The sequence below is a fragment of the Sinocyclocheilus anshuiensis genome, unplaced genomic scaffold (assembly GCF_001515605.1).
Source record: "Sinocyclocheilus anshuiensis isolate Anshui unplaced genomic scaffold, SAMN03320099.WGS_v1.1 scaffold1005, whole genome shotgun sequence".
NCBI lineage: Eukaryota > Metazoa > Chordata > Actinopteri > Cypriniformes > Cyprinidae > Sinocyclocheilus > Sinocyclocheilus anshuiensis.
In genome coordinates, this window is record NW_015555810.1 from 540,857 (window position 1) to 564,429 (window position 23,573).

Here is a 23,573-nt window from a genome sequence, read left to right on the forward strand (position 1 = left end):
TCTCTCTCTCTCTCTCTCTCTCTCTCTCTCAGAGTCAGCATGCATCTCTCTCTCTCTCTCCCGCATCACTCCGCGTGTGTGACTTGTGCTCGTGCGCTGTCCCGGGAATCACGGTACTGAAACCGCCGCATCAGCCACACGGAGCCACTCCGACACCGTTCAGCGGAACCCAAACTCACGGCGCGATCGGATTACACATCCCCGATGAATTGTCCTAAGGAATCGTGCGAACACGACGCGAAAAGCTGCTGCAGAATAACATTTCCCCTTGAAGCGACCGAAGACATGCGGCGTGCGCAAGAAGAAACATCACCTGCAGAAACTACCTAGGCTACCTGAATGATTTCACACCACTGAGGGATGCTTTAAGACATGTGGCATGCGCCTTTGAAGCTTTGCTTTGCAGGAGGACACATAGATCTCAAACCCAATGGAATGAATCGATCTTATGGCTTCTGACACCTGTTTACTGCCTTTTCATTATTATTTTTTATCTAATTCAGAATGCAATATAGATGTGCACTTAAATATTTCACAAAAGCGTCGTTGTTTCTCCGTTTAACTTGCAATCAATTTTAAGCAAAATTCCAAAAAGTGCAATGAACTTAATGCAGGTTGCGACTTTAATGCACCACTTAAGTTCTCAACTGTAGCGTGTTGCAATCGTTCCGGATTACCATGGCTTTCATGCATTCGCTTTTCACAGCCTAAATTTACAGGGAGTCCATAACCGTGCACTAATTGATCCCGGGCAGTCTCGATTCTCCCCGTTCTTGGATGCTGCGCGGTCAGGGCATGCTGAAGAGCCGCTGTTGCGTTCTCTTCAGTGACCTCAAGGTGTTTCTGCTCGGGCCACAGGCTCCTACAAACCCCATGAGCGGACAAACGGCCAGAATCAGCCCGTATGCCTCGGATAACAACAATACCTTACGAGCCCACCGGCTCCGGCACTGGAGTACCCCGTCCACAGAGGACCCTGTCGGGCCGGAGGAGGCTGTGGACGGATCCGGGTGGACGGGCCCCGCGGCGGAGGAGTTCCCCAAGGACCGGAGGGATGACAGATTCTCCTTCATCAGCTATGCAGAAGGAACCCCGGTGTGCAGGATATGCTTCCAGGGGCCGGAACAGGTAGAAACCGACCCTACAGTTCAATAAAGTAAACAAATGTACATGATAAATGAGATCATTTAACCATACTAAAAACCATTAAACTTGTTTATGCACTCTAAAAAATGCTGGGTTGTTTCAACCCAATTTTGGGTCAAATATGGACTAACCCAACCATTGGGTTAAAAAGTTAATTTAAAAATGTAACCAAAATTTAACCCAACAGTTGGGTTAGTCCATATTTGACCCAAAATTGGGTTGAAACAACCCAGCATTTTTAGAGTGTGTGTTATTAACTAAAGGAGCAACTATCTAATCGTGTTAATTTCATTACTAATTAAAATTTTACATTAGGACTGTCCAGTTTGTATTCCTATCCACCTTTTTAATGTAAGTCCATTATAGCCAATTGTTGTTTCTTATCATATTATTTTAATTTATTACGGTATTCATAAACACACGGGTACATTCTAAAAAATGCTGGGTTGTTTCAACCCAACGTTAGGTCAAATATGGACTAACCCAGCTGTTGGGTTAAATTTTTCAATTAAATTTTTAACCCAAATGTTGGGCTAGCCCATATTTGACCCAACGTTGGGTTGAAACAACCCAGCATTTTTTAGAGTGTAGTTTTACCATTTGCTGCGCTTTGTTATTCTTATAGCGATTAATGAATCGGACGTCTCGCACATTCACAGAAAAATAGCCTATTAGTTCTTCGTTGCTGGAAATAACAATCAATCAATCAATAAATTAATATGCAGCCATTTTCCTGTGGGTTTTTGGCATTGCAAGTTTCCATTTTTGCACAAACTTATAAAAGCTATACAATTTTTGCATTATTATTTGAGTTCATAATAGGCTACTATTTCAGCTTTTCTACTTCAAAATGTCACGTTTAATTTAATGTGATACTTGGCATTTCTTCGTAAATATTTTTGAAATTTAATAGCAATTTCTCAGTGAAAATTGTCAAATACTACACCATTTTTTTCAGTATCCAGTGTGTGGATCACAACACAACCTAAAGAGACTACAACTTAAATTACACAGTCAAACAAAAAGAAAAGAATGGTCTTACTGTCTTTAATTTATAACAGACCAAACTATGAACGTGACATTTTTTTTTTTTTGCATATGAACAAGGGTGAGCTCAGTTACAGCAGACACTCAGTAGTTAGAAAACAACACAAAACAGCATAACAGTTAACAGAACTGTAAACACACACAAAAATCTATAATAATTACCAACAACAATTATTTGAAGTCCATATACATATATACATATACACAGCCATTCCTTGCCTGGGCCTACTTCATTAAATATTCAGGAGCTAGAGCCACTGGCCACTCCCCCAATCACAATACACACTTATCATTTATCACATCACATCGCAGATGTGCAGACAGAACATCAGATGAAACTTATGTTTTTATGATGTACTTTAGTTACATAAGGTAATGTATATTAAAAGCATATATTATTATTTAGTAAAATGAAAAACATATTTAAAATTAATCAGTGCAATTTACATAAAAATTATTTTGAAGATTGAAAACATTCAAGGTAAGGATACTCTCAGTTGGCCGAATTATCAAACTTTAATGCCAGTGCAAGTTTTAAACAGGATTCTCATCATTTTGACCTACAAATTTCAATAACATGTTTTAATGATTTATTATTTTCAATTAAATAATTTCTCTTTTTTTTTCAATTTAATTTCTATGACTTGCCCGGTTGTAATTTCATAGAGACTGCATTTCTAAATAGATTTTTTAAATCAGATTTGAATCATTTCCACGAGTCCTGTTTAAATTAACCTCATGATTTTAAGGTCACGGCCCTGCAAATGGCAATGGAGTATTTACTTCTCTTAATGTGCCTTGTTTTAGTAGGAAAACTGTAGCTCAGAGCAGGCCTCATGAATTATTCATGATTATATGCAAATTGTTTCCACTTCAAAAGTAGCAGCGTCTTCCCCCAAAGGGAAGGTGATTCACCATAATTTACAACAGAACAACATTCATTTCACACTTGTTTCACTGATACATTTGAGCTCATGCCAAGTCAGAGTAAATGAAAAACTGGAGTGAGTTGAGTGTTAGGGCACATAAACTCCCATGTTACCTGAGCTGATCCTCTCCTGTACTGAAAGAAGGAAACCTGAGGCGAGTCGGCAGAGAGGGATCGACTTTCCTCCTCAGAGGGTTAGATGCAAAGAGCAAACACTTTTAAACACTAGTTTCAGAGGAGACCGGGGCTAGTTGTCACACAATTATAAGATACACCGTAAAAAAACAATTTCAGAGTTGCTTTTGATTCTTTGTGACTTTTTCGAAGTAGTTAATAAAACAAAGACTATTAGAAGACGTTTTACAAGAAAATACTATTTCAGACTTTTTACTTGCCATTTCTTTGTGCTTGTTTGTATTGTTTCAAAGTAAACACACCATTTTTTTTAGTGTAGAAGATGGCTTTTACATTTAATAAATAATCAGTTATTTAATTCAGTTTATTAATTTTAATATCTATTGGCCCAAACAATGATTTGATATTTTGTGTGTACACTGAAAAAAAGAATTGAGATCAGTTTTCACTCAGAAATTGATATTAAATTTCACAAATAATTACAAAGAAACAGCAAAACACAAAGCTTTTAAGTAGAAAGACTGAAATAGTACTTTATTGTTAAACATTCTCCAATTATTTTTTGTTTTATTTACAACTTCAAAAAATCATTTCACAGTGAACACAGAAAAAAATAGGTGCAGAAACAATTTTCACTCAGAAATTGCTAGCAAGTTTCACAAATAATTACAAAGAAAAGTAACACATTAAATAAAACGTGAAATTTTGAAGTATGAAGTATTTTCTTCTAAAACATACTCCAATAAACTTTTACAACTTTGAAAAAATTTTTTTTACAGTGTACCGCGTTTCTGCTTTGTGTTTTGTAATTGTTTAAAACTTACTTTCTAAAGCTTAAAATAAGCTTTCTAAAGTCACGTTTCCACCGCAGTGGGGCATGTTGTCACAACGGAAACATGCTGTTAGAAAGCTCATTTTAAGCTTTTCACAAAAGGTCAATGCGTGTTAAATGAACTGTATCTCTTTTTCCTTGACAATAACAGTAGAAATGCTCAGCATCTGTGTTTACTGCGTTTATGAATCAGAGAAAGTTCCTCTGAGGCGCTCAGTGTTTTTATTAACCGCTCCATAATGACACAATTTGAATTCAGATTTAAACAAACCCATTGTGCTTATGCAATTATAAGATTGCTGCCCCAAAGCGAGCAGTGTGATGTCTTTGAGAAGCTCTGCTGTAAGTGTAAAGAGCCGAAAAGGCGAACCCGAGGGACTGATTTCAGACGATTGTTCCAGTTAGACAATGATCAGATCTTCTCTCTTGTGCTTTTTGTGTGCAGAGACGAAGCAGAACTGATGTCTTACAGATACTACATGATGGAAAGACGTGTCTAGATGAAGGGCAGCGCTTTGATTTTCTGTCTTTTGTTGCTGTCTGACTGATTCATGCCTGTTTTCTGCTGATTCAGCAGGCTGTCGTTCAATGGCGCTATGAAAACATCCTGTCTAAACGTGTAACACTGAGTAATTGGTAATGTGCTGCTGCATCTTTCAGACGTCTTTGACTGGTGAATTGTTTCAAAATGTAATGATTGTTCATGAAGTATCAGGTCACATTGCATTAACCAGACATCTTTGTCTTTTCAAATGCATCTCGACTAGATCTGAAAAGCACAAGGAATGATTTCTGGGTTCAGTGCAAGTTCAGCTCTAAAGCATTTACAATTTCTCTCAAAAGACTTAAACATACACACTGCATACACACCTACACATTGTAGGTGTTCATATTGAACTAGTGTAGAATTAGTGACCTTGTCTGTGTAAACTTTTAACTCAAACCTCAATGTCACAATCACATTATGCCAGTACACTGCAAAAAAACCCGATTTTCTTACTTCGTTTTTGTCTTGTTTTCTAGTATAAATATCTAAACATTCTTAAATCAAGATACATTTACTGGAGACGCAAAATGGCTTCAGAAGTGTTTTTTCTTTTTGCAAAATATACCAAATTTAAAGGAATTGTTCACCCTAAAATGAACATTTGCTGAACATTTACTCACCATCAAGCCATCCAAGATGTAGATGAGTTTGTTTCTTCATCAGAAATAGACTAAGAAACAAAGCCGTCATTAATATGATTTTAACTTTCCATCTCCTAACTGATGGACTGGAGTGGTGTGGATTACTTGTGGATTATTGTGATGTTTTTATCAGCTGTTTGGACTCTCATTCTGACGGCACCCATTCACTGCAGAGCATCCATTGCTGAGAAAGTGATGGAATGCCTTTAAATGAGTGTATGCTTATAACAATAAAAAAAAAAGCTGCCAATGGGTGAGAAAAATACATTTAATTCAAATGGAAAACTAGTTTATTTTTCTTACCCCATTGGCAGATTTTTTTTAAGCAAAAACTTGTTTTCAGAAAACATAACTTACTATCTTAAATCATTTTGCTTTTAAGTAAAAGTATCTTGATTTAAGAATGTTAAGATATTTGTGCTCAAAAACAAGACACAAATACTGAAGAGGAAAATCATTTTTTGCAGTGTAAAGCCAGTAATGTTTACAATATGCATGAGGATAGAGACTGTTTACATTTAGCAAACCAGTGAGGTCTATAAAACCTGGAGAGAGCAATCTGTTAGCATTCCTTTTTTTTGTGGTTTGTTGGCCGGCGTATGATACCTCAGAAGTGTGCAACCTGCTGCTGCCATCTTAGCTTTGTTTTGATGTAGTTTTAGCATCTCACCAGAAATTCATGCATCTAGAAAAGTAACCCCACCTTAAAAAGAACAATGCACTTTATGTCAGAATAAATACAGGTTTTTACTTAATAATTAATGTAAAAAAAATAAAAAATAGAAGTTTTAGTTTTCTGCTTTTTTAAAACCCTCTGGAAAACTGTCTCTGTGCATTACTGTAACCATAATTTTGTTTTTTTAATCTGGGAACTTGTGTTGAACCCAGATGATTACTTTCATCTGTGACGTTCACTAAGCAGTGAAGCTTCTCTGCTGTTTTCACCTCAGCTTTGTAGACCTGCAGAGGCACAGATTCAGACAAGAGAGACGTATTATAGTCACAGAATCAATCTGCTGTTAAGATCCCTGTAGTATTACGTGCCTCACATACACTTTACCCCAGAGAGCCTCCGCTTGAGCATCTGTACTGCCTTTTTAGCAGGCGAAGAGATTTATGAGGAAGCCATGGAAGAGTTTAGCTGTGTTTGAGAGGCAGACAAACATGCAAGAATGTTTTTCCTTCATTTAAACAACAAGTGTTACAGTGCATGAAAATGATAGAAACAGCTACATAGATACAGTCACAGTCTAAAATTAAACAAATAGTTAATCCAAAAATGAAAATTTGCTGAAAGTGTACTCACCCTCAGGCCATCCAAGATGCAGATGAGTTTGTTTCTTCATCTGAACAGATTTGGAGAAATTTAGTATTTCATCATTTGCTCACCATTGGAGTGAATGGGTGCCGTCAGAACAGCTGATAAAAACATCACAATAATCCACAAGTAATCCACACCACTCCAGTCCATCAGTTCACATCTTGTGAAGACAAAAGCTACATGTTTGTAAGAAACAAATCCATTTAGTAAGACATTTGTAACTTTAAACCATCAGTCCATAAATCCATAATCCATAATAATGCTTCCTCCAGTGGAAAAGTGGTCTGGTCTGAATCAGGAGCAAAATATGCACAGATCAAGCACCGTTTACAAGCCAAAGCAGCTCTAAACAAATATATGGGTGGATTTTGATGTGAGAGACAGCAGGGGATGGACTTCTTTGAGTTATTATGGATTATAGACTCATATTGAAATGACAGTTTGAAGTAAAAAAAAAAAGTCGGTGGATTTGTTTCTTACAAACAAGCAGCTTTTGGCTTCTCAAGCTGTTAACTGATGGAAGGGTGGATTATTGTGATGTTTTTATCAGCTGTTTGGACTCTCATTCTGACGGCACCCATTCACTGCAGAGCATCCATTGCTGAGACACTGATGCAATGCTACATTTCTCCAAGTCTGATGAAGGTGTTGGGCTCTATAAATTCGAAGCAAATTACTTTAGTCAATTTATATGCACCAAATTATGATGACTCCCTATTTTTTCAAAAAGTATTTAAATTAATCCCCAGTATTTCTGAATCAAATATAATTATTGGAGGTGATTTCAACTGTGTGCTGGACAACATACTTGATAAACAACCGAGTCAGAAAGAAACAAACTCATCTAAATCTTGGATGGCTTGAGGGTGAGTAAATGTTCAGCAAATTTAAGATAACTATTCCTTTAAGCCACTAAAATGAAAATACAAGGACCAAAATCAAATTTTTGGCATTTTAGACCATGCATACAGTCGGTTGATGAAACAAACTGCTTCAGAAGCAGCATGGCCAGCACAGCTCTTCTCGATGCTTTTATGGCTTTTTACTCTAAGGACGCATTATTTTGCATGCAGTAATCCTGTGGAGGCACGGCTCTGAGCATTCACAATAACACAGGTCTACACTCCACTTCTCTGCCACATTCACATCACACTGAATGGAGGCCCAAATACTCAATGTCCCTCCAGCAAGCCAATGATGGAAAATGCTATTTCAGAACAGCTTAAGGCTGCGCTTATGTGCCGCCTTTTGTTATTCTTTACATTCGTGCATCATTAAGAGTCAAAGGCAGCCCCTTTCCTGGCATATATTTTGTTATTTACTACAGATTCAATTCATTTTTGCCTCTTTAGAGTAGCGCGAATGTTGCTGAAAAGTGGAAGTGGTTTGTAAACCACAGCGCTGGGCTTTCAAAGGGCCTTCGATGGCAAAAGTATAAATGTGAAAGAAGCACAATATTATCAGTTCAGGTTTTGTGTTGGTGTTACGTAGGATTTAATCTCATCTAGACGGTATGGCAAACTAGATTTTTGTAATTTATAACGTGCAAGTGGTGCTTATGTGGAAAAGTTGTTGTTTATCAGCTTGTTTTGCTTGCATAAACTCAGGACATGAAATCTCATCTAATCCTGATGTTTTAATTCACACGGAACCAAATAAGGAATCAGTCTGACACATTTAGTGAAATGACCTACTTACCATTAATCTGAAAAGTAGGTCTGATATGGATATCTCCGTATGGATTACCGCACTCGGGACTTTCTGTGAACAGAGTACAAATGATCAGTGCAAGAACGAGCTTAACCTTCAATCTTCATCATCAACCTCATGAGGTCAAACTATACAGTAAATATTATTTGAGGACTTTTATATACAACCTTGCTACCAATTTGGGGCACATCAAAATTAAAAAAAGTTATTGATAAAATGCATATTTCTTGTAATTTAAAGAAAAAAACTTTCTTACTGAGTTTGATGAACACCACAATGTAAAAATTGGGGAAATAAAAATGTGTGTGTGTGTGTATATATATATACTGTATATATATATATATATATATATATATTTACATATATATTTTACACTGTAAAAAAATATTTTTCAAATTTGTAAGATTATTGGAGTACGTTTTACAAGAAAATGCTATTTCAGCTTACACAAAAATAGCCCAAATACTGTGTTACTGAAAGAAATGATTGCATTAAAGTATGAATACAATTATCTATTATCTAGCAGTGTACTAAAATTATTATGTAAGGTTAAACAAAGATACTATGAATTAGGTGATAAACCCCATAACCTTCTGGCTGGTCATTTTGCCATTGTTGGTATGTATGTTTAAGCATCCACAGGAAACTGGCCGTTTTCCTGCATCTATGTGTGACGCCAATATTGCTCTTATACCTAAACCGGGTCGAGATCGGCTGCTGGTGTCATCATACAGACCAATCTCTTTACTACCCACTGAAACCAAAATAATCGGGAAAATCCTTGCAAATAGATTGAAGGAGCATATCTGTGATATTATACATCCGGATCAGACAGGCTTCATGCCAGGCAGACATATGTATTTTAATCTACGTCGCCTATGCAATGTTTTATATTCAAATCATAAAGAAGAAGCTGCAGTCATTTCATTGGATGCACAAAGGGCATTTGACCAAGTAGAATGGGGATATATGATGTCAGTCCTTAAGAAATTTGGTTTCGGCCACGTGTTTAGAGAGTCGATAAAAACAATATATTCCTGTCCAAAAGCCTGAGTAGTGACTAATCATAATATCTCAGCTCCTTTCTCAATTTATAGAGGGACAAGACAAGGCTGCCCGCGGTCCCCATTTCTTTTCGCAGTTGCGATAGAGCCCTTGGCTGCATACATTCGGCAACAGGCAGATATCCAACCAATCACGATAGGTGGCCTCCCACAACATATTTCACTCTACGCAGACGATATAATTTTGTTTATTAAAAATCCTAGTAAGTCTATTCCACATCTCCTCACTTCAATTACAAGATTCGGGAATATATCAGGTTTTACTGTTAACTGGGAAAAAAGTGACCTGATGACTATTGTGCCCAACACTTGTAAGCAGTATATAAGATCCACCCCGTTCAAGATAGCAGAAAACTCTTTTACTTATCTTGGTGTCATAATAACTAAAAAACCAAAAGACCTTCTAAGAGCCAATTGGCAAAAGAGGATTGATCAATTAAAAAATAATATAGACTATTGGAGAACATTGCCAATTTCAATGGTAGGTAAAATTAATGCAGTAAAGATGGTGAGCCTACCAAGATTCCTCCACCTATTTCAGTCTATCCCTTCATGTATACCACAATCCTATTTTAAACAACTAGATAAGATCATTTTTCAGTTTTTATGGAATTATAAAACAGCAAGAATAAAAAAACAACACTTTTTTAAATCTAAGGAGAAAGGGGGATTTGGGTTACCTTTCTTTAAAGCATATTATTGGGCAGCACACTTGAATATATTCTCTTGGTGGAAGGATGATCCATCAGAAGGAACCTGTGAACAACCTGAATGGCTTAAAATTGAACAAGCCCTTTGCTCTAACTCTTCACTGCAGGCACTATGCAATAGTCCAGGAAAGGTTAGTAAGCTTATCTATAATAATCATTTTGTTACAGGCCAGTCTTTAAAAATTTGGAAAGAAATTAAAATGTATATTAAAGCTCCTAATGTATATCTTGATAGTCCCATATGTATGAATCACTCCTTCGTTCCCGTTCTTAATGATAAGGTTTTTTCACTTTGGAAACAGAAGGGAATAGGCTGTGTTGGCTCACTTTATATGAATAAATAAGTAAAAATAAATATATATTTATCTACTACAGTGATCTAAACGTCTATTCAACAAACTCTGAGGTGGAACAAGCCAAAATGTTAGTTGATAACAGATAATTAAACATATCTAATAATTATCTTTAAAAAAAAGTATAAAATTAAAAACTAACTTGTAATTTTTGCCTTTTTTGCTACATAAAAAGTAATGGGACACCAGACTGTGGAAAGTCTAGAGCAGTTCAAAATGCAACTTTCTTGGTTACATTTGAATGTTTGCGTTGATTTTACAGTTGTTGTTATAATGTTTCTTAACCTGCCTTTAAATAGACATAAAAATGCAGCTTTTTATCAGACATCCTAAAGCGCGTCACATTTCTGACAGGAGTGGCCGTTTTTAATCACTCCAGCTAATTTAATTTAAAGGTCCCCTGAAATGCTTAGAAACAGCAGCGTTACTCTATGTGTTGACGTCATTTTAACTGAAACAGGAAGACAGGGCGGGACATATCGTCAATCAGAGACACGGTTTCTCTCTTTCCTTGAAGTCTAGCTGAGAATCCCCCTCGAGTCTCCCTCCACCCGGCACCATCACAGATGTTTATTTATTTCTGAGTCATACTTATTCATAATTCAGGGCGGCACACGACTGACACAGTTTTAAAGGGGAGTTACAATCTGACCAAGGTACTTTGGGTTCTGCAAACCCGTGCCACACTCTTTTTCACACCCTTCAAGCTAAATGGCTGTTTCTCTCAGGAATGCATTAGAGCCGGCAACCTTTTTGACGTGACGTGCCATTTTTATTCTTATTTGATTATGCTTTCAGCTGCTCTCGGATCTGTTTAACACATCTGACAGTGTTTAAATACATTTTGTAGATTTATATAAAGTCTAACGCTGCATAACTCAAATGGAACAGTTTAAGTGATTGTTTTTGAATGCTCTGCAGCAACCCTCTAAGTTCAACCTTTCTTTAATGAAAGAAATATTACTACTTTAAAGTTGGATATATAGTGCATTCATATCGCACTCACATATACATGTAGTATACACATGTAAAGCAATATAGTATACTATACAATATATATAATTGTATACTGTACATACAACTATGAGTACTATATGAATGTACTTTATATCCAACATTAATTAGTAATATTTCTTTCATTAAAGAAGGGTTGAACTTATTAGAGTTGCTGTAGAGTATTCAAAAATGGTCCCTTATAATGTATAGTACACACACACACACGCACACACACACACACACACACACACACAACAAGCATTAAAAGAGTAGTTCAACCCCGAAGAAAATTCTGTCATCATTTACGCACCCTCATGTTCTTCCAAACCTGTATGACTTTCTTTGTTCTGTGAATCACAAAAGAACACACACACATATATATATATATATATATATATATATATATATATAATTCTGGCTGCGCAATTGTTTATATCTTCACAAAATTGTATTATCTATTTTATTGCATAGCTCTATAAAGTTGTATATATATAACACTTTCATTATGCTGTGTTTTCACCAAATCTTGGATTTAATCCTTTTGTCAACTTGTTTTCTTTCAGTTAGCACTGTTTTCTTTTTCTTTTTGGAACTGATTGATCATAGGCCTGATTGATCTGAGCTTATGCAGATCATTTTGAGTGAAAAAAAGCATTATTTGTGGATCATTTTGGCAACGTTCACTCAAAAACTGAGGTGAATGAGCTCAGATCAATGAAGCCTATGATTAATCAGTTACAAAAACAAATACAAAACCTATGCTAATTAAAAGAAAACAAGTTGACGAAAAGACTGAATACAATATTTGGTAATAATATAGCATAATAAGCTTTATATGCCATTTTTTGTCGGCCGGTCATTTTTGACCAGGAACAGCACAAGTGTAACAAAGTGGGGAAAATACCAGAAAAATACAAGAATAGTCATAATTTTGGAGGAAATTGAAAGTTACTTTTAAAAGTAATGCTTTACAATATTGCGTTACTCCCTAAAAAAGTAACTAATTGCGTTACTTAGTAACTTTTTATGTAAGGTAATGCGTTACATTACTTTTACATTAGTTTTTGTCACCTGGGCTTGCTTATTTCACGTCTGTACAGTAGAGGGCGCAGCTCAAAAAAACCCTTTCAGCTGCGCAGCTATTCTGAATAGCATGAAGAATAGGACGCAGGAGAAGAAAGTTCAACACTAGGATTGCAAAGGGGCGCTAAATTTCCAGAAACTTTCAAAAAATCCATTGAATATTCCAAAAAATCCTGGAATATTTCCGAAATTTACTGGAAATTTTCCACCTATTTGCAACCCTATTCAACACTACAAACACAAATGTTATGTTTATCTAAAGTAATTTTTGCTTATTAGTATGGTTGAATTGGATCATCGAAGGTCAGCAGCAAAGACATTGGTTAATAAAATGGGATTAAATACACAAAGGATATTTGAAAGTGAAATGAATAAGCCTCAGGCTGAAGGAAATGTCAATTCATGTCTGTACAGTAGAGGGCGCAGCTCAAAAAAACCCTTTCAGCTGCGCAGCTATTCTGAATAGCATGAAGAAAAGGATGCAGGAGAAGAAAGTTCAACACTAGGATTGCAAAGGGGCGCTAAATTTCCAGAAACTTTCAAAAAATCCATTGAATATTCCAAAAAATCCTGGAATATTTCCGAAATTTACTGGAAATTTTCCACCTATTTGCAACCCTATTCAACACTACAAACACAAATGTTATGTTTATCTAAAGTAATTTTTGCTTATTAGTATGGTTGAATTGGATCATCGAAGGTCAGCAGCAAAGACATTGGTTAATAAAATGGGATTAAATACACAAAGGATATTTGTGTTAATTAACATTTAATTATTGCAGGTTTGCGTCATATTCTGAGTTTGCATTTCACTGTTTTTATTCATTTTGAGGAATACTGAATCTGTTTTTGTGTGAGTGAAATGAGTAAATGCATGTTCACATTTAGTCTAGAGCTACAGTAACATCATGTTCACACAGCGCACACAACGCCTCTGTACTCGCTCCTGATTTCTCTCAACATGAGAACAGGAGAGCTGTCGGTCAATACATGAGAAAACAAAGTAACTGGTGTTTCTTATTTGAAAAAGTAACTCAGATGTTTTGTTGTAAATGAAACAGTAATGCATTACTTTACTGGTTACTTCATAAAAGTAATTTGATTACGTAACTCGCGTTACTTGTAAAGCATTACCCCCAAAGCTGATTGTTATACCGTGTGTGAGCAAAGTCAGTAAGTTTTAGTCCAATGCGATAAGAAAAACTAGAATATTTGGGAAAAAGAAAATGACTTAAATACAACATGAGGTTTAAAACTCACCACTTCATTAACAACTAATTCAGATCGCTTCTGTTCACATTACATGCATTTATTGAATGTTTGGTTGTCACTATCTTGAACAGGAGTGAAATAAACAGCATTAAACTCTTTATCCGCAGCGTGGCTCTCGGTGGAGTAAGTGAAACAGATTGTCACAGTTGTAATGGCCGTCTGATTTGTGCTGCCCTGAGAACACGGAGGTGGATTAGGCTGCAGGTTTGGACGTGCTCCCCGTCTCCTCCTGTGCCGCCCTCCTCCCATTGGCTGTTCCTGCTCTCCTCATACTGTCCGGCCAACTCGCTCCCACTAAGTCCATCTGCAGACAGGCCTGTGTCTGTACCAACACTCCCGTTCTATTTCCTCTCGACGCTGTGACGGAGGTAGTGCTCTTCTTGGCTGAAGGAGCATCGGGGTCGTGCTTATGTAATACTCATGTTAAGTTGAGCTCGAGGCGGCTTTTACTTAGAGCTCCACTCTTTGGCAGAAGGAGCACGGATGAGATTTCTTGACTATTTTGATTGTTTATCCCAGACAACAATGAGATTAATGGAGAATTTTAGGTCTTCTCAGATGTTTCTCCTGAGGAAGCCCCCCCCTATTACTCTAGAGATCTCAACAATGTTGTGTTCGGATTTGAAAAGATACCAAAGTCTGCCATCAAAAGTCAGAGATCTCAATTTAAACTCAAATATTTCTCATCAGCGTATCCAAAGATCAAATAACCTGAACTGCTATCCATTATATGCTATTTTTCCCAACTTTATGAGAAATAAAGTTAATACTTTAATGAAACAGATGCCAGTTGTCTCAATATGAACTCAAACATTTCTCATCAAATGTTGCTTTCCTCATTCGGTGAGAGCTACTATATTCTTATTTTTTATCATTTTATGAGAAATTTCTGAGATGAAGTTAATACTTTATTGAAACTTGTCTGAGAACTCCATTAGGTCTCTTGAGCTCTGAAAGAGCAACCAATGAGCAATATGATTTTCCTCTAGGAGACACAGAGGAAAGAATAATCACAATTGAGATCTCAATTGTTTCTCCTCGACAGCAATGAGATTAATGGAGACCAAAATGAGTCTCCTGCTTCTCAGATGTTTCTCCTGAGGAAAAAGACCCCAGTTATCTCAATACTGTCTCAAATGGGGCTCAGATTTGCCATAATACCAAAGTTTTGAATCAAAAGTCAGATATCTCAATATGATCTCAAATATTTCTCATCAAATCTTCTAAGCCCAAGCTTTTCTCATTAGATTTAAACTTGCTGTGTGCTTAGAAGATGCTCTTTTACAGCTCAGGAGACATAATGGAGTTCTCAGGCATGTTTTATTCAAGTATTAACTTTGTCTCAGATGTTTCTCGTAAGAGCAACTCTGGGAGAGCAGAATTCAAGACGAAACAGAGGAAACAATAATCACGAATGAAATCTCTTTAATATCTCAGCTCTTTCTCCTACAAAACAATGAGATTAAATGGAGAGAAACAGAATCTCTTGCATCTCAAATGTCTCTCCTGAGGAAGAAGGCTGCAGTAATCTCAATACTGTCTCAAATGGGGCTCAGATTTGCCACAATACCAAAGCCTGCAATTAAAAGTCAGAGATCTCAATATGAACTCAAATATTTCTCATTACAAATATTCCATCAGTCAGTCCATGCTTTTTTCATTTGTTTTAAAGCTCATTGTGTGCTCAGAGGTTGCTCATTCATTGCTCAGGAGACATAATGGAGTTCTCAGACATGTTTCATTCAAGTATCAGATGTTTCTCATAATAGCAGCCTATGAGCACTAACATTTTCTCTGGAAGTGAAGAATTCAAATGATACATAGGAGGGAATAATCACAAAGGGGATTTCTCTAGTATCAGAAGCTGATATGCCATTTTTTGTCGGCCGGTCATTTAACAAAGTGGGAAAACTACCAGAAAAATACAAGAATAATCAAAAATTTGGGGGAAATTGAAAGTTACTTTTAAAAGTAATGCTTTACAATATTGCGTTACTCCCTAAAAAAATAACTAATTGCATTACTTAGTTACTTTTTATGGAAAGTAATGCGTTACGTTACTTTTACGTTACTTTTTCTCATCTGGGCTGGGCTTGCTTGTTTGATTTTTAATATAAAAAGTTCAATTTTTGGCAAATGTAAAAGCCCTTTCACACCAAAAGTGAAATGAATAAGGCTCAGGCTGAAGGAAATGTAAATTCACGTCTGTACAGTAGAGGGCGCAGCTCAAAAAAAAAAAACTTTCAGCTGCGCTGCTATTCTGAATAGCATGAAGAATAGGACGCAGGAGAAGAAAGTTCAACACTAGGGTTGCAAAGGGTTGGAACATTTCCGGTAAATTCCCCAAAATCCCTGGAATATTCCAAAAATAAATCCTGGAAAGTTTCCAACATTTCTGGAATATTTCAGAAATGTACTGGAAACGGAAAAACTAATTTGTTTCTCCTAGACAGCAATGAGATAAAAATAAGATCTGCTTCTCAGAGGTTTCTCCTGGGAAAACAGACCCCAATAATCTCAAACAGTGCTCACATTTGTCACAATACCAGTGTCTCCAATCAAAAGTCAGAGATCTCAATATGAACTCAAATATTTCTCATCAAATCCATGTTACTTTTAAAGCTGATTGTGTGCTCAGAGGTTGCTCATTCATTGCTCAGGAGACATAATTGAGTTTTCAGACATGTTTTATTCAAGTATCAACTTTGTCTCAGACGTTTCTCTGAAGATTCTGTGAAATATAACAATTTGTCAACAACTTGTGTCGATTTGCATTTCTCCGAATTAAGTTTTAAAGTTGATAAATGAAACATAACTGAGCACTCCATTATGTATCCTGAGCTTTGAATGAGCAAACTCTGAGCAATAACATCCAGCGCAGTTTAACCTCAGCTGATCTGATCTGTGTTTTTGGGTTCTGACATGAGAAACGGTTTTGAAACGTTTAACTCGCGCTCTGTTTATGCACTCGAGAGAAACGAGAGGGCATGTTGTGTGTGCGAGTGTGGATATCTCTCAGCGTGACTCTAGTGTTAGTGCTCGAAGGTGAGCGCTCACACTGCGCCGCACCTGTTACTGTGTCTGCTCTTCAGTTACGCAGCGCTTCACAGACAGGACAGTCAGGACGTCTACATCCATCCGCATCCAATTAACGCTGTCATCTACACGCAGCAGAGCAGAATATTACACACGCATAACTCACTACAGCACAGTCCAGTAGTAAATATACTACACTAGACACACACTAGAGGATCTGGTCCAAATCACAGTGAGCTGCCTGCTGAGAAAAACCAGATTCAACCAGTCGAAATTGGTTTGCCAGGAGTGTGTTGCTTAACTAACGCCAGAATACTCTAATATGCATCCATATAGACAGCATACATTAATATTTAAACCTTGAAACCACATACAGAACTACCAAATTTTGCTATAAGTTTGATTGCATCATATAATAATTGCTGTTAATAATGTTCATCGTCTGTTTGATTACGTCTTTAATTGATTTTCCGTACATTTCTGCCATATGTACATTAACTGACAGTCACCACTGATAAGCTACTACGACACTGCAAAAAATGCTTTTCTTACTTAGATTTTTTTGTCTTGTTTCCAGCCAAAATATCAAAAAATTCTTAAATCAAGAAGGATTTTCTAGACAAGTAAAAATTATTGTCTTGTTTTCAGAAAAAACATGTTAAATTTTTGCCTGAAACAAGCAAAAATAATCTGCCAATGGGGTAACAGAATGTTTTCTGTTTGAAATAAGATAATTTTGCTATCCCCATTGGCAGATTATTTTGCTTCTATTTAGCAAAAACTCACTTAATTTTGACATGTTTTTTCTGAAAACAAGACAATAATTTGAACTTGTCTAGAAAATCCTTCTTGATTTAAGAATTTTTAGATATTTTGGCTGAAAACAAGACAAAAAAATTAAGTAAGAAAAGCATTTTTTTGCAGTGTAAATATATTGTAGAAACTTAATTTTCTGTAAAGTTGCTTTGCAACGATTTGTATCATGAAAAGCGCTATACAAATCAACTTGAATTGAATTGAATATTGAGCAGAATAATCAATTTCTAATGAGATTGAACAGTACTTTGAATCATTTTTTTTATCAAAACGGTACACAGAAATTATTCAGCGACAAAAGCACTTCCATTTTCCTAACTGTTAATTCCCATCTCAACACAACAATCCCAAATGCAGACGATAAATAAAAAAACCCCAAAAAGATTAATACTGATAATACACAAATATACAAAGTATTCACATGCCAATAACATTAAAATGTAAATTAGGGAAAGAAAAAGAGAGAATAATTTAATATATTAATATAATAAATTAGATTATGTATTAAATAAATTAAAATTAAATTAAAATGAATGAATTAAATAAAAAAACAAAAGTAAAATATTTCTAAAAATTATATTATATACTTCTAATATGCAAATTTTGTGCTCAAGATTAGGTGCCCATTTCTTATTACTTTTGTAGTGTTGTGCTTCTTCATATTGTTTTTTTGTGGATCTATTCAGGATTCTTTGATGAACAGAAAGTTCAAAAGAACATCATTTATTTGTAATCTTTTGTAACATTATAAATGTCTTTACTCTCACTTTTGATCAATTTAATGAGTCCTTGTTGAATAAAAATAGTGATTTCTTAACAACAACAACAAAAATCTTTTATAAAAAGATAAAAAAGGTTAGTTTACTGGGATTCACAGAGCTTTTGATGATCCAGTAAGCAGCAGTTTACCGTATATAGTGCACTTAAAAAGTCACTCTGAAGTCTGAATGAACGTTGGGCTTTAGTTCTCTTTTTTCTATTTAAATTTCATATAGTGCCCATGAGGAGGATAAAATATTTGTTCTGAAATTGTCAGTTCACACACTTTTCATTATGCCTGAACTGCAGCTTCTAAAATTCGAGATAAAACACTGAATAAGTGCTTGGTAATGGAAAAAGTGCAGATAATACATGCTTTTAAATATGTTTAAATTAAATACATTTAAATACATTTATGCATTTAGCAGACGCTTTTATCCAAAGCGACTTACAGTGCATTCAGGCTATACATTTTGTAGCAGTATGTTTACAGCAAACAAAAGAAAAAATAACACCACAATTAACCCTATAAAGCCTACTGTATCATATTTAATGTATGAATTTCTAAAGTCTCTGAATGATCAAAACGTTGCTGTGAAACCTCTTGCACACAATCTGCTCCATGCCTTCTGTCGTCTGATTGATAGTTTAGACTTTTTTTAGCAAGTAAAAGGTCTTTTAGTGTAATTGTACAAACGTCCAGCTTCAGCTCGTGCTTCACTTGTCTTGCTGTGAAATCTTTACTGATTTTTATAGAGTAAACATAAGAATATCTTTGATATGGTTAGTAATATTTCCAGATGAACACTTACTGGACTGAATCAACTTAGCTTTGATTATCCAGACATCGTTTTTTTTGTTCAAATATGAGTCTCAAATATGATCATCAGGATTTTGAGGAACGTTTATTTGTTCATCTCTCAATAATCATCGTATTGCATTGCATTATATGTTTTGATCATAAAACTAAGTATTTAAATTTCATCTTACTAAGACATATTATTGGAGATATAGAGTGACGATTGATATTTATATCATTTTATGTAAGTATCTGCTGTACTGTTATAAAGATCTCATTGATTTACGTTACAAGCATCAAAAGTTCATCACTTTTTGGTCATGTAAATATCAGCATCTGCAGCAAACTGCATATTTTTGCTCAATCTGGGCCTCTGAAGAAAAGTGAGGTGTTTTTTCCTCCTCGAGTATGAGCTCCAGCTTGTGTGTGTGTTTCAGGGTGAGCTGCTGAGCCCGTGTCGCTGCAGCGGCTCCATTCGCAGCACTCATCAACCGTGTCTCATCAAGTGGATCAGTGAAAGAGGCTCGTGGACCTGTGAACTCTGTTATTACAAGTATCAGGTGATCGCCATCAGCACCAAGAACCCGCTGCAGGTACAGCACGTCAAAACCACTTACAAGACACAAAATGAGCCCTGAATTTAATTATGGGAACAGTTCTGATTCTGAATGATTCTTTTAAAGGGGTCATATGATGCGATTTCAATTTTTCCTTTCTCTTTGGAGTGTTTTAAAACTACAACCATGAAAGAATATTTGTGTTACTTAAAACCAAATTAACTAACTAAATCAAAATTAACTAAATCAAAAGAATAAATAAATAACGTTTTTATATCAGCTAGTTGCCAAGGCAACATTTCTCATTATTATTTAAAGTACTAAAGTACTAAATAAAATTTTACTTTTGAGGAAGAGCACATACAACGTTCAAAAGTTTGGGTCAATAAGGTGGAGGTCTCTTCTGCTCACCAAGACTGCATTTATTTGAATAAAAATACAGTAAAAAGCTGTTTTCTATTTGAATATATTGTAAAATGTAATTTATTCCTGAAAATTAGAAATAGGTCTCCTCACAGATTTTATGAAATACTAAATTCACTCATATAGTCACACAAACACACATGAGTGTAAACAGAAAGAGAGAAAACTCTAAAGAATCAATTGATGAATGATTCAGTTTGTTTGTCTTTGTGCAAATGGCAAATAAAACGTGACACAGCAGGAGAGACTGTTTGTGTCGCATTCATTCCCAGTCATAAGAGCGGATTCTCTAAAGCACTAGTTAGAAATTCTAATGTACACTAAAAAATTATTTTGAAGGATTATGGGATTATGTGTTTTACATAAAAATACTATTTCAGTCTTTGTACTTCAGAATTAAATTTTTTATTCAATGTATTTAATTGTAATTAATTGGGAAATTTACTAGTAATTTCTGAGTAAACATTTGGAGCTTGAAAATATAAATCACCATATTCTCAGAAAACAGAAGCTCTGACAATCTGCCTAAATTTAGTATTTTTTGGTAAACTATTCCCTTAAAGTAAAAAAAAAAAAAAAATTTGCTGTCAAATTACTCACCCTCAGGCCAACCAAGATCTGACGGCACCCATTCACTACAGAGTATCCATTGTTCAGCAAGTGATGTAAATTTTACATGTATTTTTACATTTTACCTTTACCTGTCCACATACAGTGCAAAACATTATAATTAGAATGTAAAAATCAAAACCAACCCTAAGCCTGATTCACAATAAAAAATACTTCCCAGAAAGGCAAAGAAAAGAGAGAGCAAAGGGAGAAACAGGAGGAGAAAGTTAGTAAAGAGGTCAGGAGTCATAATCAACCTTCTGACACAGAACATGGGAGGACACAACATCTCAGAGCGCTGGACAAACACATGGAGAGAAAGAGCTTCAAGTAATGCGGAACCAGGCCAGACACAGCCGTCTACCTTCATTAATATTACCTCTAGTTTAAATGTAGATGGAAACAGGCATAAATCAGAGAGAAACTCCAGGAGTTTTGGATTAGTGTTTCTTCAAACAGAACACTAGATGAGATACCCAGTGCTCAACACACATCTGCCTGGATCCAGAGATTTATGAGTCATTAGTATGAAATAATACATGCACTGGGTTCATTCTGCCATCATACTCTTACCTTACTTATCTCTATGGAAGCCTCAGAATTGTGAGATATAAACTCAGAATTGCGAGATATAAACTAGAATTGCAAGATATAAAATAGAATTGTGCAATGTAAACTCAGAATTGCGAAATAACTCAGAATTGCAAGATATAAAGTAGAATTGCAAGATACAGGATAAACTAGAATTGTGAAATATAAACTCAGAATTATGAGATATAAACTAGAATTGTGAGATATAAAATAGAATTGCAAGATATAAAATAGAATTGTGAATGTAAACTCAGAATTGCAAAATATAAACTAGAATTGCGAAATATAAACTCAGAATTATGAGATATAAACTAGTATTGCAAGATATAAACTAGAATTGCGAAATATAAACTCAGAATTATGAGATATAAACTAGTATTGCAAGATATAAACTAGAATTGCGAAATATAAACTCAGAATTATGAGATATAAACTAGTATTGCAAGATATAAACTAGAATTGCGAAATATAAACTCAGAATTATGAGATATAAACTAGAATTGCAAGATATAAACTAGAATTGAGAAATTTAAACTCAAAATTGCGAAATAACTCAGAATAGCGAGATATAAACTAGAATTGCGAAAAAATTCAGAATTGCATGATATAAACTAGAATGGCAAGATATAAACTTAGAATTGCGAAATATAAACTCAGAATTATGAGATATAAACTAGAATTGTGAGATATCAACTAGAATTGCGAAATTTAAACTCAAAATTGCAAAATAACTCAGAATAGCGACATAAACTAGAATTGCAAAATAACTCAGAATTATGAGATATAAACTAGAATTGCGTAATTTAAACTAAGAATTGCGAAATAACGCAGAATTGAAAAATATATACTCAGAATTGAGAAATAACTCAGAATTGTGATATATAAACTAGAATTGTGAGATATAAACTCAGAATTGCGAAATAACTCAGAATTGCGAGATATAAACTACTGCAAGATATAAACTAGAACTGCAAAATATAAACTCAGAATTGCAAAATATAAACTAGAATTGCGAGATATAAACTAGAATTGCAAGACATGAACTCAAAATTGCATGATTTTTTGTTTTGTTTTGTGGCAGAAACAAGCTTCCATGTAACTCAAGAATTATCAGAATTATCAAAACAAAAACTTACAGTTAACCCGAATGAATCTCTCTTCTCCGCAGCTCTAATCGTCCACGAGGGCCCATCCGTTTTCCGTATATTCCACCGCTGGCAGGCCGTCAATCAGCAGTGGAAAGTTTTAAACTACGATAAGAAGCGAGACAGTGAGGAGCTGAAGAAAAATTCACTGCTCCACCAGAGGGAGCCGGCAGGAGCGGACGTCTCTCCTTCACCGTCTTCACTCATGGCTGCTGCTGGGACGCCGGCACTCGACGTGACCGATGGCACGACAAACACAAACATCACAGCGGCCGCGCAGGACTCCTACCAGACTGACACTCTCGCTGACGGGCCAGCTTTACCGGACCAACACTGTCCCTATAACCTCCTGCATTTACTGAGTCATCTACGACCGCACGAGGCACGCAGCCCAACCAGTAACATCAGCACGAACACCACTAAACCTAGAGAAGTGGTTATGAGAGTCACTACCGTCTGACTGGAGGCCTTATGATGGGACCCTTCAACTCTTTTCAGCACAGAGAAACAATAAGCACAGTGTTGGAACTGTTGGATTATTTATGACTTTTACATGCCGACACTGATAACAAACAATGTGGGTTTTTAATTGCAGAGGCTGAGATCTTAAAAGCAGGTTGGTCCGCTGATGAATTTAAAGGGACAGTTCACCCAAAAATGGACATTGTCATTCTTTGATGTTCTGAACATGTATCATGTCATTTTATTTCCTGTGGAACACAAAAGAAGAATTTATGAAGAATCTTCACACATACAACAACAACTGATCAATGTCAGGCTCCAAAAAAGCACCATAAAAGCATCATAAAAATTTTATTTTTATTCAGAATTTGTGTTCTACAGTACAAATAAAATTTGTAGTATTATTGTAAGTTTGGTATCATTGATATGCTATTATACTTTTTTTCCCCTATTTAAATTTTAGTTAAAGTTTTAGTAATTTTGTTGTGTGTTTTTGTCAACATTATTAGTTTTTGTTTTTTAATAGTTTTTGTTTTTTTTAATAGTGTTTTTATAGTTTGTTTTATTTAGTTTTATTTCATTTTTAATTGT

General features: G+C 35.5%; 1 protein-coding gene across 1 annotated transcript; it reads left to right on the top strand.

Annotated features, from left to right (window-relative positions):
• The first annotated feature begins 100 nt into the window (after nucleotides 1–100).
• Nucleotides 101–23,313, top strand: marchf4b (membrane associated ring-CH-type finger 4b). The gene is made up of 5 exons (XM_016469343.1): nucleotides 101–1,128; nucleotides 19,633–19,788; nucleotides 20,966–21,114; nucleotides 22,457–22,470; nucleotides 22,544–23,313. The coding sequence occupies exons 1-5, from the start codon at nucleotides 778–780 to the stop codon at nucleotides 22,978–22,980; spliced, it is 1,107 nt and encodes a 368-aa protein (XP_016324829.1). The 5' UTR covers nucleotides 101–777; the 3' UTR covers nucleotides 22,981–23,313.
• The last annotated feature ends 260 nt before the right edge of the window (nucleotides 23,314–23,573 follow it).

Coding starts and splice junctions, on each gene's coding strand:
- marchf4b (XM_016469343.1), top strand. CDS start 778: ATGCTGCGCGGTCAGGGCATGCTGAAGAGCCGCTGTTGCGTTCTCTTC. Junction 1,129..19,632: donor GCTTCCAGGGGCCGGAACAG/GTAGAAACCGAC, acceptor TGTGTGTTTCAG/GGTGAGCTGCTGAGCCCGTG. Junction 19,789..20,965: donor GCACCAAGAACCCGCTGCAG/GTACAGCACGTC, acceptor AATACTTCCCAG/AAAGGCAAAGAAAAGAGAGA.